Source organism: Leptonychotes weddellii, chromosome 5 (genome assembly GCF_054177405.1).
Source record: "Leptonychotes weddellii isolate Sample4059 chromosome 5, ASM5417740v2, whole genome shotgun sequence".
Classification (NCBI taxonomy): Eukaryota; Metazoa; Chordata; class Mammalia; order Carnivora; family Phocidae; genus Leptonychotes; species Leptonychotes weddellii.
Window position 1 is genome coordinate 117,150,111 of NC_138373.1, and position 20,930 is coordinate 117,171,040.

At 40.7% G+C, this 20,930-nt stretch overlaps 2 protein-coding genes across 3 annotated transcripts in view; one reads left to right on the forward strand and one right to left on the reverse strand.

Annotated features, from left to right (window-relative positions):
- LOC115940598 (uncharacterized) overlaps nt 1-20,930 on the reverse strand; it is a 404,464-nt gene that overhangs the window by 79,436 nt on the left and 304,098 nt on the right. The gene's annotated exons all lie outside the window — the stretch shown is intronic.
- The window catches only part of MYRFL (myelin regulatory factor like), a 112,481-nt gene continuing 98,276 nt past the window's right edge, over nt 6,726-20,930 (forward strand). The window contains exon 1 of the mRNA XM_006732350.3: nt 6,726-7,194. Within this exon, the coding sequence (XP_006732413.2) occupies nt 7,149-7,194 (46 nt within the window). The 5' untranslated portion in view covers nt 6,726-7,148. The remainder of the gene's footprint in view (nt 7,195-20,930) is intronic.

Here is a 20,930-nt window from a genome sequence, read left to right on the forward strand (position 1 = left end):
TTTTTATGAAGCTGAAGTATTTAAGAAAGTGTGACACAATGCAGAAATAGAGAAAATGGCCAATGGATAGAATAGAGAGCTCCAAAGTAGACCCACACATATTTATAAATTTCATGGTGTCAGAGAAGACATGGTAGGTCAATGACAGGACTAATCATTAAATGGAGCTGACAAAGGAATATATGAAACGATCTTTTCCTTACACTATACACAAAAAACAACTCTGTTTAAATGTCCTGAAACTGTAGAACTTCTGATGTAGAAAATATAGTTGAAATTATAGGTGAAATATATTTTGAAAATACAGGTGGATACCTTCCTAATCTGCTTCTAAGAACTTCTTAAACTGAAATTGAAAGAAACCATAAAAGGTGACCATGAGAGAAGTAAGTTGTGCTACGTTATAAATTGTTCATTTAGAACTTCTGTCCGTCAAAAGGAGTGTTAAAGCCAAACTACAAGCTATGAGAAGATATTTGCAAAACTCAACCAAAGATAGATTAGTATCCATATATACAGAAATTCTACAAATAAAAAGAACAACGGGAAATGGCTGGAACAGGTCTCTACAGAGTTGGAAGTGCATGTGGACTAATAAACTATTAAATGGTCTTCAATTATTAACAGGGAAAGCAAAGACCACAGTGACAGGTTTAAATTCAACTGGCAAAAATTAAGCCCAATGAAGTCAAATGTTGCTGAGAATTTTAATAAGATTACTCATAAATTGCTGGTGGAAGTGTCAATTGGTATATCTATGTGAAAAAACATTCATTTGAAAAGTTGAACATTCCCCACAGCCTACCAGCTCAGCTTGTAGGTATATATTCAGAGAAATACTTGCACAAAGTGCCCCAGAATGCATCTATAAGAATGTTTTGGAAAAAATCCAAATGTCCAACAGGAGGGTAAAGTGTTGTGTGCTCACATTAGGGACTATCACGTGGTGGGCAAAATGAGTGAACATCAGCTACATGGAGCACAGCACCTTAATATAACATAGATTGGAAAAGCAAAATGCTCAGAAGACTATGACAGAACTTTTCTCGTAAAGTTCAAAAACTAAAACTGAACAATTGTTTAAGCATATATGTGTATATATGTATATAGAACAAAACTATTTTTTAAAAATCCAAATAGTGATAAACCCAAAGTTCAGGATAGGTTACCTCTGGTATGGAGGAGGAAAAGGGAGAGAAGTGGGAGGAACAAATCCAAGAGTAAGTCATTGTTGATGTTCTAGTACCTGGGTTGGATGATGGGTTCACTTGTTATGAAAAGTACATAAGTGAATGAGGACAATTATGCACAAACCATTGGTGGTGTGTTATGAACCAAGGATTATGATTAGTCCAGTGCTCCTGCATTCAAAAACAAAAAGTAAAACAAGACCTGCTGATGACTTGGATTTGGGAGAGAGGAAAGGAGAGAAGTTGGGTCTGAATCCTAGGCTTTTGGCTTGAGCTATTACTGCATTTATTGAGATGGGGAAATCTGGGATAGGTTCAAATTATGTATGCATGGAATAAGACAAGAACTCAGTGTTTGACATGTTAAGTTTGAGATGCCCATTAAGTGTCAAAATGGAGATATTAAGTAGGTATTGATATACAAGTTCAAATTCAATGATAAGGTCAGGCTAGGTGATACATTTGGGAGTAGTTTAGCTATGGGATCAGATAGGAGTTTAGGGATACTTCAGAGATGGAGAAGTATGGCACTGGGCCCTGCGTTACCATGACAGTGAGAGAAGAAGCCTGCAAAGAAGACTGACTACAGAGGAGCTAGCAGAAATGGCAAGGCAAAGGAGATGGAATAATTAGTGTGCTGATTAATCTCGGCTCAGGAGAGTATTTCTAGACAGAATTTAATTGCCTAGACTACCAATTCTAAAAAAGAAAAGACTTTTTGATGAATTTCTATAAATAAGTTCAGAGCTGAGGAGAGAGCCTGGCCTAATGGAGAGAAGTTGGATTAGGAGTTGCTCAGGAGAACTGCATTCTCCTGGGGTGGTTCCCAAAACTGATCAGTTAGGCAGGTCACCACTCCTCTCCGGCCTCCTCAATGAAGGCCAAATCAAGTGTTCTCTGTCGTCTGTCTCAGCTCTAGAACAATCCACAACCTTTGACTTGGAATTTACACTGGAAGAACAAAGGTTTGGTTTCTGAACATTGGGGCTCAACCCTTCAGTGGCAGCCCACCTACCCACTTAGCACCAAGACCATGTGAATTCTGTGTGTTTGTGTTTTGTGCAGCCAGAGTCCTACATGGGTCTGCTTTTATTCAGAGACTTGTTTTTAAAGGTTTTCTTTGTTGTGTTTTTCTCTCAGTAATTTTGACACAATGTGTAAGACAAAGAGGTCAAAGAAGAATTTATATTTGTGTCTAACTTTTGTGCTAGAAAAATAGTTCATTTTTTTTTCATGGAATGCAGTACAGTTACCATCTCATCAGACAACTAAGTTTCTTTGATATAGACACAAATAAGGGCCCAGCAGTGTCTGTTAATTTTTGTACAGAACTTCTAGACAGAATTCCTCATCATTCACACATATTGGGTCTGCTGTAGGTGCTGGAGATACAGCAGTGAGCAAGACAGGTGAGGTCACTTCTCGTGGAGCTCTCAGTTCCGTGAGAAATGGACAAAAGGACTAACATTAAAAGGTAAGTGCTCTAGAGATACTTAAAATGGGGTAATGGGCTAGAAGGGGCATGGATGAATACTCCAGATTGGGTGGTCAGGAAAGGCCACATTAGGAGGTGACATTTGTAAGCTGGGCTCTGACCAGACCCAGGCTTGTGAAGGGAGGCAAGCAGCGAGAGAACTCAAAGCTGGCAGACAGCCCCTAAGGAAGAAACAAACTTGACATATTTGAAAAACAGTAAAAAGACCGAGTGTATAGTTGGTGTTAGGGAGATTGGTAAGAGAAAACTGGAGAAGGAGGCATGAGTCAGACAATGTAGGTCTTAGTAAGCCATGGTGGGGAATTTGAGGTTTTCTGTGACAGCTTTGGTCACAACTCTATCTGGCTCTTTCTTAGCTCAGCTTTTAAATACTGGAATCCCTAGAGTTTTGCCCTGGGCCCCCTTCTCGTTATCTAAATATTCTTTAGATCATCTCATCTGAGCCCCTGGCTTTGAAAACTACATACCATTTGCATATAACTCTACATCTCCAACCCTGACATCCCTTGCCTAGCTTTGGGCTCTTGTGTCCATTTACCCATTGGCCCCTCTGCTTGGATTTCTAATGGGCATCTCAAACCCAACATTGACACTTAGCCCAGTTGCTTATGCAACAGTCTAGGGCTTGCTCTTGGTTTCTGTCACCACCACCTCCAATCCAATCCATCAGAAAGTCACATCAACTCTGCAAAACACCTTGAATCCTTCCACTTCCCTCCATGTCCACTACTACCACTCATTCAAGCCAGCATCTTTTAAAAACTAAAATAGAAAAATTTACAATACCACAAATGAGCAAAACTGCTGAAATATAGAATAGAAACCCTAAGAGCTGCTCTCCAGGAAGTACAAATCCACATATAATCTAACTTCAAGAGGCGGGACTGTGGTATGGGTACAAGAATTCTGGAGCTATAGATCTCAGGGACAGACTTGAGAGAGAGAAAGTCCCCATCATTACATTCCCAATTTGAGAGACATCATCAGATTTTACCTATTTATTTTTGGAGTTATCTAGGAAACATCAGTACCCAAATGTCTAAACCACAGCTATATTAGCTTACTGCTCAAGAAATGAATCTCCATCAAATCTGTGCAAAATGGGGATGCCCAATAGGATTGGGAGATGTTAGAGACGTAAAGACCATAATCAAGCAAATATGGGTGGTATTTTTTATTCTCTGAGAGGGAGAAACCTTAAACCCCCGTTGCAACCAGCTCATTGTGCCTTCAGCTGTGTGTTCTGGATGCATTAATTAATACAGATATATTTTCCAGCCCTTCCAACAACTTTCTTCTAGATTCTCTTGACCTTCCTCAAACCATGTTGGTGGTCATAGGTTAGACTCTCACCCGGAAGTTGCAAATCTCAGTCCTGCAGGCTGAATCATGTTTTCACCTATGTGCTATTTGTCCTTGACAATGTTTTGGTTTATTTTTACCTTTGATTTGTTTCTGAACGAATTAGTTGCATCATTTAAAAATGAGATTTAAAATTAAAATCTGCATTTCTAGCTTCGCTTTTAAAATTGGCCACTTTGACAACACTGAATCCACATTCTTCGAGGAAGTTGAGTGATTCTACTTGTTGGATGGCTTCCACCCTTCAGCAGGGCCTGTAGCCTCTGTTTGCTCTATGCCCCACCACCCCTGTCTTCCTGACACCAAGACTAAAGGGTCACTTGTCAGTTATTGATATGCTTACATGCTTGGTTTTTGCTTATGTTGACCCATTGTACTCACTTACCTGCCTGGCCCGGGGAAGTATTGGAGCTTGGGACCCTATTTTAACCTTTGCTTCTCAGCCCATTACCTGGAATCTAATTTCTTCCCCTCTTATGTTTCTGCTCACTCATTACTCTGCTGCTGAGAATGTGAGGTATTTGGGTGAACTGTTGGATAGGATCCTCTATCGCCATTGGGCAGTGAATACAGTGTGATGACTTACTCCCAACGGCCTCCAGAAAACATGGCTCGGAACTTAGAGTCTAGATTTAGCCCTGGGCTACACGTTTTCGGCATCTTAATTCATATTGTACCTAAAGGCATATATTTAAAAATATCATTTGACCTCTTCCTTGCTCTGCACATCCAATCAGTAGCCAATTTTGGATTCTATACCATCTTCAGGCTTTAATACTGGTCTAACTTTGTTACTGCCCTAACCAACACGTTCCAACACAGCTCTCTTTCAAGTTAGATTTAATTACATTTGTGCATGACCACTACCTAAATAGAAATCATCAACAGAGAGTATAAATATGCCTGGAATCAGATGTAGCCCAGCATTCAAAATCTACCCACTCTACCCTAAGAGCAGCTCTCCAGGAAGTACAAATCCAACCTGTTTGCCACCTTTTCTCTCCACGAGGCCCACACCGCCATAGCTGTTTCTGTGTACACTTACGTTGTTTCAGTCTCTTCCAATTTCAGCTCTTAGTGACACCCCCTAGATTAAATAAATCTATACTTCCTCTGTTCTCTTGAGATGTTTTCCCCAGGCCTTATCAGCGTCTGCCTTGAGTTATAGTTCCTTGTGTTTTTTGCACGCCCTACATTTAAACCTGGGGAGGGCAGGGACCATTATTTACTCACTTTTTCTTTCCTGCACCCAGCAGAGAGTTTAACACAGGTTGAACTGAAAAAAAAAAAAAAAAATTCATTAAGCAACTTAATGACTTGTCCTTGAAGGTCTGGGGCCCAATATGACCTTCAAAGTAAGATTTTAAGCCTCTCTCTCTTTTCCCCCGCCCCAATATAGAATTACCTTGCTTGTTTTCTTTTTTTTTTTTTTTTAAGATTTTATTTATTTATTTGAGACAGAATGAGAGAGAGAGAGAGCACATGAGAGGGGGGAGGGTCAGAGGGAGAAGCAGACTCCCCGCCGAGCAGGGAGCCCGATGCGGGACTCGATCCCGGGACTCCAGGATCATGACCTGAGCCGAAGGCAGTCGCTTAACCAACTGAGCCACCCAGGCGCCCACCTTGCTTGTTTTCAAGGATCAGTTTATATGTGTGGAGTTTTAAAATACTTATTAGGAAGTATACCACGTCACCTATACTAATTTTAACAATAATGAAGCAATCAGACAAATCCAGACTGTGGGACATTCTATAAGACAATGGGCCTGGATTGTTAAAAAAGTGTCAATGTCATAAAAAAGCCACACAACTAAAAATGACAAGAGTGTTCTATATCTCTAAAAGACATAACCAAAGGCAATGCCTGAACATTCACTAGATCCTTGATCAGAAAACAAAAAGTCATAAAAGATATTTTGGGGACAGTGGGATTAACACTAATGAGATATTAGTATTAGATTTATATTACATTTCTTGGGTATAATAATACTGTGATTATGTGGGAGAATGTCCTAATTTGTTAGGAGACACAGAATTATTTCTGGGTAAAATGTCAAGGTGTCAGCAACTTATTTTCAAATGGCTCAGCCGAAAATGTATATAGCAAAAGAGAAAAAGCAAAAGTGGGAAAATATTGGTAATTAGTAAATCTGGATGAAGAGTAAGTGGGTATTTATTTCATGGTACTATCCTTGCAGCTTTTCTATAGGTTAAAAACTTTTTCAAGATAAAAGGTTGGGGGAAAAGAGAAAAGGAAGGGACTAAAAGAGACAATTTAATTTCCTAATTGTATTCTTAGGCTATTATTAAGTAAATTAATAGTTGAGCAGGAAAGCAAAACTTTTATATTTAGGAGTGAAACCAGCTAAAAGTGAACCGTATATACTCCGTTGTAAGAGTTACTGAATCAAATGCAGTTTTGTTGCTCATTAGAGGGGCTTCTCATACTTTATACTTTCAAAGAAAATAAAATCTGGAGGAGATAGACTAGATGTGTATCAAAGGAATTTAAGTTTTCACTGTGATTAAATTTGGAAATACTTCACCAATCCTAACTTTTCATTAGCACAAGCCTGTTTAAATTATCTACTATTCAAGATCTCTATAAAAGCAAATATATTGATTTCTCTAGGTAAAACACACACACAAACTCTATATTTGCCTGGTTATGGCTAAATTGATCTGGTTGATAGAGGGGGAGATATAAATATATTGTTGTAAAAGGACAAATAAGAGATAAGACTATTTATTGCCCATTTATGTAATTACATGTGTCACTAAGGACAAAGGTCCTTAAAACAAAGACGAAAGGCAGAGTAGAAACAGTTCCCTACAGTAAGATAGATGGATTTGTTACCACTTCCCTCTTCATGAATTTTTTTTTTCCTGCATGGTCACATATTCTGGTTTTATAAACATTTTGAGAACCTAACCATCTTTCTGGACACAATTTGTTGGCAGAAGATAGGCTTCGCTCCAATAAAAAGAAAATGAAGATTTTTCAAGAGCATTCATAGGCTTCAAGTCGAGAGGACAGCACTTACTTCCTGAGCTCTGAGAAACCGTGTTCTGGGAGGAAGTATTACTAGGACCCCAGCACCATGGATATGTTAGGGGAAAATGAGGCCCTGCAGCAGTTCTTCGAAGGTAAGAGGCCAGTTTCCAACATGCACTTCCTGCTTCTGAGAAATGCCTCTGCTTGTGATCACTGTTTCACCTTTTTGGAATTCACTTAAACTTGGCCTTGGAAGAAATGCTATCATACTAACTGGCCTAAAATTGGAAGTGGAGGTTTATTTGCTGTGTTTGTAGCAACAGTCAATGGTAGTGATTTAAAAGAACACAGGATTTCCATCTTCTAGCTTGGTTGTTAAAAGAATCACAGGGTCAGCATATCTATGTTCCTAGTGTTTGTTTCTGTCCTGTGCTAGATTATATTTCTTCTAATCCCCTACGTTTCAAAAATTGCAGGTTTGTCTTGTCTCTAAAGTTATTGAATATAGCACAAGAAAGATGTAAGATGTTATTAAGACACTTTTTCTCTGAGTATAGTTAAATATAAAACAGCAGAGGAACACCTCCTCCCCCTTTACATTTTTGTTTTTCACAACACTTTATTTTTTTTTAAGATTTTTTTTTTTATTTAAGAGAGAGAGAAAGAGCACAAGCTCAAGCAGGGGGAGGCAGAGGGAGAAGCAGACTCCCTGCTGAGCAGGGAGCCCGATGTGGGGCTCGATCCCAGGACCCTGGGATCAGGACCTGAACCCAAGGCAGACACTTAACTGACTGAGCCACCCAGGCACCCCTCACAACACTTTAAAAATGTGCAACTGAATAATGATTTGTTTTTGAAGGGACAGGCATATTACAGCAATAAGTACTTTTTCCCCAAAGGAGAGGCAGACTATAGGACATGGTTACACCGATTTTCTTCCTTCTAAAAATCCGAACTGGCAGTAAAGCTCCTCATATTTAGTGGGGTTGATGTTCTCATGGTGGGTCTGTTGAAAATGTCAGCAAGGACTTGCCATCAGAGACCTCAGTGCGGCTTTGGTGTTTCATCAGCCATGGTCAGACGTCCACGTGAAGGGAACTGTGACCATAGCTTTTACACATTTGAAAGTTATTTCCCAGGAGGAAATAGGAGAATTGAGGGCAGACCTGTTTATTCACAGAATGCAGAGGGCAGTTTGCAGCATATTGAGAAGTGCTTTTGGCATTTCTTGTGATTAGTAGAGTGCCTAACAAATTCTGGATGTTAAAAAGTTGAATGGAATTGACCCAACACCAAATAGTATCAAATGCAGAGTGATCATACCAAAGAAGTAGTGAGATTCTAGGTCACCATCAGAAGGAATCAATACAATATGGTGGTTTCGGTGGCTTGGATTTTGCCAGAAGTGACAAGAAGAAATGTAAGACCAAGAGAATTATCACATTATCTCAGTCGTGACCCATCCCATTGGGTATTCGGTCTCTGACAGTGGCCAAATCAGTGTGCCAACCTGGGCCAGGTTTTGCACACAGTAGGCACACTAATGTAGTTTGATTGTTATTGCCTGATTTTGTAGTCTATGAAACTTTCATTCTAGTAGTGGGTAGCAAGCTCTAAGCTACAGTTACATACACTTTATTTTAGGGAAACCACCAATTCATTTTATAAAAGCATAAAGTCCACTTGATTTCCTTCTAGAGCGGGAGAAGACCTAAAAAGTTAATCTGGTCTTCCTTCTGGTTTTGGGAAGTTCTGTTATACCTATAGGATTCCTAGACTCTCTTTGTCTTATTTTCAGGGTCTCTAGGGATACAGTTTCCACGAGTCTTCTCTGTAGCTTGCTAAAATATCTGATTATTATTTTAATAGTATTTTTCTTAGCTTAAACCAAACTCTGTTGCTCCATTTGAAGCCTTCTTTTTTTTTTTTTTTTTATTTGACAGAGAGAGTGATAGTGAGAAAGAGAGCACAAGCAGGGGGAGCAGCAGGCAGAGGGAGAAGCAGGCTCCCTGCTAAGCAAGGAGCCCAATGCAGGACTCGATCCCAGGACCCCGGGATCATGACCTGAGCTAAAGGCAGACGCTCAACCAACTGAGACACCGAGGCGCCCCTGAAGCCTTTCTTTTCATGAGGGATCAGTCATTTCTCCTCATTTTTAGAAATAAAAAAATAAAGGCAGTAGCTTAAGTGATTCCCTTCCCCCTGAAAACTGCACAGCTAGTTGTCAATTTCTTATTACCTCTGCTACTCAGCAAATATTGAGCACCTACCATGTGCCCAGTCCAACGACCACCTCTTCTAAATGGTAGCTTGTAGGGCTTTGAAGTCCTTCCCTTAGATCCTAGTGATTCCTTTCTCAAATATTCCTTAGAATGAGGACAGCAAAAGTAGATCTTAATGAGGAGAGCCAACTGTTGCATGTCATGCTCCTGTTGATGTATCAGCTCTTCTTCTTTTTTTTTTTTTTCCTTAGAGAGGGAGAGGGAGGGCAGGGGCCAAGGGAGAGGGAGAGAGAGAATCTTAAGAAGGCTCCATTCCCAGCATGGAGCCTGTCAAGGAGCTCGATCTCACAACCCTGAGATCATGACCTGAGCTGAAATCAGGAGTTGGCCACTTAACCGACTGCACCACCCAAGCGCCCCTATCAGTTCTAATTAAATGCAATCTTATATAAAAAAAAAATCAAGGTCTGAAAAATCAAGAAAAGTTCTGGCTATGTGTTACCTAGCTGAAAGCTATTTTTCTCTGTTTCCTCAGGCCCTTCATTCTAAGAAACTAAGCCTTAAATGCATTTTTCCCTATGAACATGTTGGGTTGGGGTGCCTGGCTGACTCAGTTGGTAGAGCATGGTACTTTTGATGTCAGGGTTATGACTTTGAGCCACACATTGGGCATAGAGATTACTTAATAAAAAAAATTTTTTTTTAAGTATCTGGATTGGGGCACCTGGGTGGCTCAGTCGGTTAAGCGTCTGCCTTCGGCTCCAGTCATGATCCTGGAGTCCCGGGATGGAGCGCCACGTTGGGCTCCCTGCTCAGCATGGAGTCTGCTTCTTGCTCTGCCTCTGCCCCTCCCCGCTTGTGTTCTCTTTCTCTCTCACTCTCTCTCTCAAATAAATAAGTAAAATCTTTAAAAAATAATAGAATAAAAAAGATCTGGATTGACAATATCATTTTCAATTAAATGGTCTTGAGTGTCAAAGCTCATGATGATCTTAGTTTTTATTTTAAACTTCAGATGTGCCTAAATCTTTATGATGTGTGTCAGGAAAATGGCAAGAACAAAGGGTGGTTTCAGGTAGCTGGCAATTCTAATTCCCGGTCTTCCACGGATGCAATAGGCAGGCCAATTAAAGCAGAGGAAGATCGGATATTCTAGGGATCCCAACATCCTCTGGAAACTGATACCATGTGACATGTTTGGCTTTTTCAAGAAAGCTGGTACCATTGCAAGAGAAAGGTTGTCAGAAGAGAAGCACATTATTTTATTTATAATAACTAAAACTTGGTTACAAGCTAAATTTCTAATAGTGGTAGATTAATTAAATGAATTATGGTTTTTCCATATAACGGAATATTTTATAACTATAAAAATGATGTAGATAAGGAAAAATGTTCACTATATAAAGGGGAAAAGTAGGTTATAAATTGATATATACAATTGAATGTTATATATACATATCTATATATACATATATATATATAACTTCCCAGAACAAAGTTTGTTAAAACTGATTTGAAAACAGTTAATATATATACATACATGCTGACACATATATATAGAAACAACTGGATGAATACTCTTCAAGTATTAATAGTTGTTATCTCTTAGTGATAGGAATATGGGGATTTTCATTTTCCTCTTTATACTTTATTATCTAAGCGCTTCATAATTGAAATGTATTATGTTATAATCAGGTTATGTTAACTAGAGGAGAATGAGTTTAATTCAGCAAAACTCTTCTGTTTAAGATCCATGTATAAAGAAAAAATTGTAAAAGACTTTGATACAGACGAAAAAGATTATGGACATCTTCCCTAGAAAACCATGCCTAGATCACATCCTTCTGGACTATCAGATTCTGTGGGATTTATACCTTTCATTGTCTTAGAGCTATTTTAAAACTCTATACATTGTAGATAACTGATATTCATGTAAATGATTTTGTCTATAGATATGCAAATGAATTTGATTTTAGGGGGAATCAACAGATCTGGTAAAAGCCAGTTTTGCATTTACTTGTAAATTCATTCCATGGCATAGATAGATACATGTGTTGCAGATCTAGATCTAGGTCTGCTGTTTGAATTCTCCTTGAGCCAGTTGTAACATCTTCCTGCTTCCTTTATTAATTCGGTAGTTAAGTGGCCCCTGAGTGGCGCAGTCAGTTCAGTGTCGGACTCTTGATTTCGGCTCAGGCTGTGATCTTGGGGTTGTAGGATTGAGCCCCATGTCAGGCTCCACGCACAGCAGGGAATCTGCTTCTTTCCCTCTCTCTCTCCTCCTCTCCCTCGGCCCCTCCCTCTGCTTGTACTCTCTCTCAAACAAATCTTTTTTAAAAAATTAGGTAGTTAAGTAAAATCTTTGATGTGCATTCATCTTATATTTGTATGAAAGTCATGATTTTATCTTTAAAAATAGATATCCTTTAATACTTGAAAAGTTTTAAGTTGGTTAACTTGGACACTTTATCAATTTCACCTTAAGTTTGAACCAGATTAATAACAATATTTATTATACATTTACCATGTGCCCAGCACCATGCTATTCACTTTACGCTCATTATTTTATTTAATTCTTAAAACAACTCTCTGGGTAAAAAGGAATAAGCAAATGAAATGCAGTAAATCTCATTCTTCTGTTTACTTCATTTTTTTTTTTTTTTGAAAGCTGTGACTTCACATTCTTAATTTGTTTCCTTATGGGTATTTTTGGGGGGCTACCTTGATATCAGAGGAACTCATCTTTTATTTCTAGGCTTTTGGAACACTTTATAAAAACTGATTTGAGAAGAATATTTAATTGTTCATTGTATTTAATCTTTAAGAAGGAAGTCTCCTGAATTTAGAACCTATTTAGCTCTTCCTCTTGGTCATGTCCTGAAGTAGGTTCTCAAACACTTGTTGGCTTATCACAAAAGCAAAAGAGGAGATTCTTGCCCTGAGTGGAGTGGGAAAAACCACATAGTAAGAGCAGATAACAATGAGAAGCACAAGAAAGGCACTGGTCCACTGAAACTCCAGCACACTCACTGAAGTTTGGGGAGCAGGTGGCTTCTAGAACCCGAAGCGGTGGACAGGCAGGAACCACCCAATGGCTCCTGAGATCTAAGAGGAAGAATGGTCCATTCAGGAAGCAGCTGTCAACAAACTTCCACATAGTTTCTGCCCCCATCTCTCTGCTTAAGATTTAAATTGCTAGGTAGCTGTTATTAAATGAGAGTTGTAGGGATGCAGGGTAGGCAAAAACATCTGCTGCCCATGAATTGTACAGGGATACCATAGAGGGGCCAAGTGTTCAGGAAAATGGGGAAAATGCTGAACTCTGGAACAGTGACTCAAGTGCCCAGCCCCCATGGGATGGATCTAGAAAAGCTTCCAAGGAAGGTAAGCAGAATTGTTGAGAAGAGTCATGTCGCTCAGAAAAGTGCCTATATGCATATAGTAGACACTCAGTAATATTAATAGAATAAATGAATGAAAGAACTGTGCAAAAGACTATTCTAGTCCACAAAGAGTGACTGAACTCTAGGTTTGGAGAACCCAGCAAGTTCAAATATAGGAAGAAGGAAAACTTGCCCAGTAAGTGGAAAGTTCCAGTGAATAGAATAAACAGAAGCAGAGCAAAGTGTTGCCAGTTGATGGAAAGCCTCAGATGAATGGTAAATGTATTCGGTGGTTCTGGCATATTATTTCTCCAAAAGTGAAACCAACTCTAACTGGTGGATGACTCTGACTTCCTGAGAGGCATCAGAAGCTCCGAACAGCTCCCAGCAGTGGAGAAGACTGAAGCTGCAGTGTCAGGGCTGACCTGGGACAAGGCTGTCTTGTGCAGAAAGGGTATCTTTGGCATCAGGCCAGTCTCTCAATTCTTTGTTTTTCTTTCACTTTGGGACCACTACTTTCTCACCCTCCCAGCATCCTATGCCCTCTTCTTTCTGTGCCAATAAAACCTGGGCTTGCACGGAAGGTACAAACAGCAAATGATCTGATGTCATCACACATCTCTATAGAGTCTTGCGCACCATGTGCTTTCATAGGACACGAAGATGTTTTGATCAAATGAGTCAAAAAAGTTTACATATCTAAACGTAGGATTGGTTGCTCTCTAATGGTGGAATTTTAGACGTTGTGTCCTGGCAACATCCTGTGGTTATTATTGTAGGACTGTTTTTTATTGAGCATTTACTATGTGCTGGGTATAGAATTTTAGTTAGGAACATGGATTCTGAGTTAGTCATCTTCGATGTGAATCCTGGCTCTGCCATTTATTGCCTCTCAGTTGATGGAGAAGTAAACCTCTTCAGGTCTTAGTTTCCTTATTTATAAAATGCGGATAACTGTATTATCCCAAAATATGGTTGTAAAGGGCTATGCCTGGCACAGAGAGCTCAATTAATGTTAGCTATTATTATTCTTGTTGTTACCTTGTTATTGTTTTCTCTGTGTAAGGTCAGAGCAGCCCTGTGAGGGATTTTTATCCTCCCAGGAGAATCAGAAGGCTGGTGGATGTTAACTTGCTTGAGGGTCATCCAGGTAGGTGGTATGTGGATACGAGTTCCTCATGTGTCCCTTTCCTTTATTTAATCAGCCACTCAAAGTGAGCCAGGTGCTGCGTTCCTGGCTAGGGATTCAGTGGTGAACAAGCAGAGTCCTTGTCCTGAAGCAGCTCCTCTTCTGGCTGAAGAAAGAAGACAATGAAGAGATAAGCAAGTAAATAAAATGACTTCAGAGAGTCATTAATTATGAAGAAAATAAAACCAGATAGTTGTGTGGAAAGAGACTGAAGGGAGAGTGGGTTACATAAGCTCATGTAATCAGGAAATCTTCTGAGGAGGTGGCATTCCAGCAAGTCGTCCACCAGGGGTAGGATTGCTGGTCAGTGCTGTGTCCGTGTGAGACTTGTGTTCAATTACTTTAAGTGAGGTCAGTCACTACGTTTGTATGATTTTCTCAGCAGTATTCAGCCACTTAAGTGCAGGCTTGGGGCAGGAGAAGAATTGGATTTTTACAAAGTTGAGGTTTTCCCAGGTGAGTCCCACAGACGGAGAGAAGGGAAGAGAGTGACTAGTCTTTGCAAGGGAGTAATTGGAGTGACAGGCCCTGACATCTAAGCTGGCTAAGAAGGGAAGGGGGAGTCGTAGGGGGTGAGGAGGTGAGGAGGTGTGGAAAAGTGGCAGGAAGGTTCATGAAGGGGGGATCCCAGTGGGTGAAATGATTAGAGTAGAGACATAAGTGTCACTGAGTGATAAGCTGGTCAGAGAATACAGCCCTTGGGACTGAGACTTCAGAGGATGGTGCAGTTACTGGCTTCACGCCAGGTTTTCGCAGCGCACCATGACAGGAGGTGTCTGAGAGGAGGTGGAGGAAAGGTAGTAGGAGGTAAGGAGTTTAAGAACCCGAGAGGCTGGCAGAGCGTCGGGGGGATGTGGAGGCCCCCAGCAGTGATGGCGAGAGTGGTGTTGCAGAGAGGAAGAGAGGGAAGCCCATGCCCAGTGTCCAGTGAGACAGGAATAGTGAGTGAGTGAGAGTTTGCTAGATGGGACTACCAGGAGGGGGCCTGGTCATCTGGCATGTGCTTCATTTGAAGAAGGGAGGAGGAAAGCTAGTCTGAAAGTAGCAGAAGAGCAAGGAGGACACCTCCCCTTCTCAGCCCCCAGGAACATGTGGGAGAACCTTTGAGATGTTCTGTAATTTAACCAGTTCTTATTGCTGGACATTTGGGCTTGTTCTAGTTTTTTTTTTTTTTTTTTACCTGTTCTACATATACTGTGATCAAATTTCCCCCCAAACCCTTAGTTATTTACTTTGTATGAATCTCCTCAAAGTAGAGTTACTTTGCATATAGAATTTTTTTTTTTTTAAATTAGCTCTTTGGTAAGTATTGCCGAATAATCTGCTAGGAAGTTTTTTTAAAAATCAGTCTGTAGACTGTCCCTATCACTGCTGTCTGATATTCATTTTCATTTTTTTACTAAAAAAGATACTCTATGCCCAGAGTCCTTAACCTGGGATAAGATTCAGGGGGACTCGAAGCCTCTGACACTGAGTGGAAATAGGTGTTTGTGTAGGCTAATACGTCAGCGGAAGCCTCCTTACTTTTCATCAGATGCCTCATGAGGTCTGTGACTCGGAAGAGCTGAGGGACCCCTGCTCTGGTCTCAGGCTGTTGGCGGCTTCTCTCACCTGCCCCTCCTGAGGGATCCTGAGCCTGGAGCCTCCCATGATGGAGAGGATGCCCGTCGAACTAGGGAGAAGATCCTAGACTGTGGCATGTTTCAACAATTAGAGTTCTAGAAACTTAGAGATTCTACTTAAAACGTTGTGAAGAGATGGGAAAGGGAGATATGATGACACGATTAAGAGCAGTAATGAAAATAGTTAATGGTTTCACCTCTATACTCTGAGTTGTCACCGTATCAGAAAACACTTAGACCAAAGTGATACTGTAACCAAAAAGGGAGGGAATTCTTAAAAGTCTGCTCTCAGTTTTATTGTTGAGTATAGGAAAATCACCAGAAAAAGGTGATTATTTCCTTTGCCCTGGGCTTGCTGTGCTAGAAGTACTTGAAGAAAGGCTTCCAGGGGCCCAGTCTGCTAGGAGGAAGCTCTTGGCAGTGGATCAACGTTTGTTGATTATTTGTGCCTAGCCTACTTCTAAAAAGATTCAGGGAATACTTTACATTACATAATACCTTAAAAATTGATGTAATAAAGTCAATACAAGGAAGTGGAGAGGGTAGTAAAACATCCTGGGGGGGGTGTGAATAATAGCAAAATTCAGGTATCAGTGGGTCAGCAAGGAGATTTAATTCTCTTTTCTCAACTCTAACCCTCCTTCCAGACATTCACTTCTCTTTCATCACCAAACTCTGAAAAACACCCACTCTATTCTTCACGTCCTATTTGCTTTTCAACCCAATTTAATCTGGCTTCTGCTCTGACTTGCTCTTCTGGAATTTCTCCTAATGGCTAGATTGCATTAAAAAACCTTCGGCCCTCATCCTCCTGGCGGTGTCTCTGGGATTTGTCACCATCGCCCATTGTTCACTCGTGGAAGCTTTATCCTGTTTGATCCACTGGCATCTTCTTTCCTGGTTCTCCTTCAGCCTCTGTGTCCTCTTGGGTGCTTTCAGTAGTTCGCCCCCCTCCTTGTCTGCCCACAAGTCCCGTTTCAGAAACTCTCTTATTTGAACACCAAAGCTTACCCTGAGTGGGCATTCCCATGGATCAGCATATCCCAGACTCTATTGCCAAGTTCCAGACCTAGACTGATAGCTGTTTAAAGTACATATGTATGTGCCGAAGTGTCCCTCAGTTTTCCCAAATCCGCCCATTCGGAGTGGAACACATTAACCTTCTCCTCTCTGATTTCAATCTTCACTGCCTCCTGGGTTCCCTTCACTCTCCAACAAACCCTCCAAACTAGAAACTGGGGTGCCACTCTTGAAGACTCCTTCCATACTCTATAGCTAATCATTTATCAAGTTGTTGCTTCCACCTTAGAAATGTCTTTCAGCTGCAACCTCCCCTCTGTTCAAACATTTCATCTCTTACAAGAGTCTCCTAACTTCTGTCCTTGTGCTGACCACCTTCCACTTTGCTGTTGACTCATGTGGATGCCATTGCTTAAGCATTTTCTGTTGGATCTGCTTTGCCTGAGCTTAGCATAATTGTCCCAAGATAACATTCCAGGTGTCCTTATCGCAGGGGACTCCTCCATACTCATATCTATTACAGATGGTTTGATGTAAGTGGTTAAGGGCATACTCCAGGGCCAGAGTTCTAATCTTGACTCTGCCCCTTGCTAGCTGTGTGATCTTTGTCGAGTTACTTCATCTCTCAGTGTCTCAGTTATGTATCTATCAAACTGGACCACTACTGGTACCTGTCTAATAGGCTTTGGGAAGGTTACATGATGCGGTATACATGAGGCTCAGAACAGTCCCTGGATTACCATTATGTTTGCTATTACTATTATTATCTTCTGTATTGTTCTTACTATTATCTATACCCCAGCCTCACAGCTTTTCATGGTTTCTTGAATGCATCCTGCCCTTTCATAACACTGGATCTTTGACTGTGCCCTCTACCCACAATGCACTTTCCTACTTCTTTCTCCAGCAAACTTCCCTGGGCTAAGTTAGAAGCAAAATTCTCCATGCTTCTCCAGCACTTTGTGCACATCTTTGGATGCGCATCCTTTACATTAAAGTTCAATTTCTTGTTTTGCATGTCTTTCTCCCACAGAGGATACTGTAAGCATCTCTGTGTGAGGATTTGCCTTTGTCTAGTTCATCTCTGCAGGCTCACTGTCTTGCATGTTGCAGTTACGTAGATGTTTGTTGAATGTGTGTTAAGTGAGTGAGATTCTTGACCAGAATTTCTGGTGGGGAAACAGGGGCCTTTTTTGCATTATACATAGTTGTTCAGTTTGTGCTCATTTTCTCACAGATATTTTAATATCCAGACCAACTCTGGAGAGGAAATCACAGCTCCTCATCGAAGTTTGTTATGTGGATTACTCTTGGATCTGTGATCTATAGTAGGGATCTTCCTCTAGTGTGGTAACTCTGTTCTCCTTAAAAGGAACTATTAGTGGGAAGGGAATGAAGGTGGTGTGGTGCTCAGTAGAAAACATGGCAGAGATGCTAACTGGGGATGGAGAGATTCAAAATCCAAGTCTCTTTATGACAGGTTCAGCCTTTAACTCAAACTGGGCCATGAACTGTGAATCAGAATCAATACTTAGAAGTCATCAGGAGACTTCTGGAGTCTAACAGAGGAGTGGACGCTGCAGTCCTGAGCAAAAATAAAGGCCCAGGGGCGCCTGTGTGGCTCAGTCAGTTTTATGTCTGACTCTTGATCTCAGCTCAGGTCTTGATCTCAGGGTCATGAGTTCAAGTCCCATGTTGGGGTCCATTCTTGGTGTGGAGCCCACTTTAAAAAAAAAAAAGGTCCAGGCACCAGGAAACACAGTCAAGGTAATGGCCCTGGGAGTTTGCAGGAATGATCTTGGGGGATTGTCTTGATTACACGTCTTTCCCACGTTTTACAGGCCACCTGTATCGCCTCTGGAAATCAGGCACCATTACAAATCACACACATTGACCTTGAGCTCCTTTCTCCAATCTGCATGTGTGGTGATGAGTGACATAGTGGTTAGAGCACAGGCTTTGCATCCAGATTGCCCACCTCTACCATGGACTTATGATGCAGCCTTGGCAAATGACTGGGTCTCTCTGAGACTGTGTGCTCAGCTATCAAGTGAAGTAGGTATTTCACAGGAGAGGAGTGAGAATTGAGTAAGATGATAGAGGCAAAGGGCTTTGCATGGTGCCTGACGCACAGCTACTGCCCAGTGAAGTAGTATTATCAGTAACCTCTAATTAAGAAAATGTTTATTCTTTTAAAGGAGCTCCCTGAAGCAGCCTGTGATCAGTCAGAAAACCACTACCCTGTAATGAGCCCTTGACTTTATGGGAGACACTGTACTAAACCCTTAGCTGTATTAATTCTTAATTTGCACAACAAAATGGACAAGAAGGTAATGTCATCACCACTTCATAGATGAGGAAAGAGATTCAGAGGTTTGCATCTTGCGCACAGTCGCACAGCTGTTACGTCTGAGAGCTTGGAGCTAGACAGAAGCCTGTCTTTCTCTGGAGGCTTGTGCCCCTAGTCACTCTGCCCAGTGTTTTCTAAGCAGGTTGTGGAGGAACATCTATAGACTTGAGCTGTGGAACTCACGGCTCCTGTTCAGATGACCAGGACGTGTGTGTGTGTGTGTGTGTGTGTGTGTTGTGTGACAGTTTGCCAATTTGCATGTAATTCCATTCCATAGATGAAATTATTCTGGAGCCTGAGTGGTTGGTACATTAGTGCTTTTTTTTTTTTTTTGCCAAGCCCAGCTCCAGTGTCATCAGATGTGGTAGAAAGGCAATAGTTTATGTTTGTAGAGCAGGCAGCTACAGATACTCCAAAGATAAGGCTACCAATAAGAATGCAAAGATAGAAGAACAGCAACCCTGGCCTGAGGAACTGCTCAGTGCAAGCCAAACATCTATAGAGGGGATTTAGGCAGTGGGGTTGCTCAGAAGTGTAGTAGAAAATGCTAACTCTCCAACGTGGCTTTTTTGGTAACCAGAGTCAGGACAAAAGGTCCAGTGAGGCGATACTCTGATATCTGATATCCTGATGGTAGCAACGTAAGAAACAATTGTCACGTATAGCAATGTGAGGTCATGTGTTCTAAGGAGAACGTGAGATGACTTGCTAGCAGAAAAGAGTGTCCCTCCCCTAGGGTGAAAGTGATCAATAGCCTCAAAGATTAGGAGCCGAGAAATATGCTTCCTGTGAATTTATGGCTATGGGTGGTGGCCTAGGGCTTGGTGAACCAAGGCAGACCTGGGTTTGAATCCTGGTTCCTCTGCTTCTTAGTTGTGTGACCCTGGGCCAATTACTTAACATTTTAAAATTTCAGTTTTCTCCATCTGTAAAATGGGGATAATAACATCTACTTCTTAGGGTTATGGAGATTAATGATGAAATAAATAATAGTTATTGATTTTATGATAACATTTGCAAGTGTGAAGGAACCAAGTTGCTTGCTTGCTTGCTTTCGAAACAAGAATGAGCACAAGCCACACACACACACACACACACACACACACACACACACACATATTTCTTTTTCAAAGAAACACTCCTGTCTCCAGGGAGTTATTACAACTTTTACATGTTCACATTAATTCCAGAGCCTTTATAATCATAAAATCCATTTATAGCCTGTAGTTGCCAAGCAACATAGGACAAAGTACCGAGTATTTCCTTTTATTGCAAAAGGTTCAGCTTTTCCATATTGGTCTTGAAATCAACATTTTTCAGAAAAGACGGAACCATGAAAGTACTATATTTCCAAGGTTTTGTGAGCATTCCTTGTTTGGGGATAAGATCAAAGCTGAAAGGAATATATTGTTATTATTGTCCTGTCCGTGAATAGTCTCAAGCATTTTGTGCTAATTTTACGGTAAATCTGTAAGAAGGTCCAAAGATGGGACACTGCAAATTTAGTTTAAGGAGAGAACTTGCTTCACATAATCTACACTCTGAGGATGCTCTTGCTGTAGGAGAACTAGTTCTTTTATCTGTCAGTGTCTTTCCGGAAAGGCTGGGGTGATACAAAATTCATGTGAAGAATGTTATCTGCTGACCTTGGTAATTGCTGACCTCAAACACGTCATTCAACAAGGCATTGACAGGGTTTGGGGAAGCTGGCTTTGAGGCACATAACTGAATTAATTCTCTTCTTCTTGAAAGGTATTACTGCTTTTAATTATTTTTGTTGTTTTTGCCTGTGGATAATCAGGATGTAAAGGTTGGAAATCCAAAAAGAACTGAATAAATATATTACTGTATAATATCCTATAAAGTACCCCGGTACAACTTATATTTTTAACAGCTCATAAAAGCATGTATAGAAACAGTTTTTAAAATTTGCACAGCTATTTCTCTATGTGTGTGTATTAAAACAGTACAAAAGCAGATTAGAGTATCTCAACGGGAATTCTACTCTCCTTGTCCCATATGCATTCTACACATGCAGTGAGATTCTATAGATGCAAAGGATGGAAGCAATGATCCTCTTTTCTTCCTTCCCTTGTTGGATT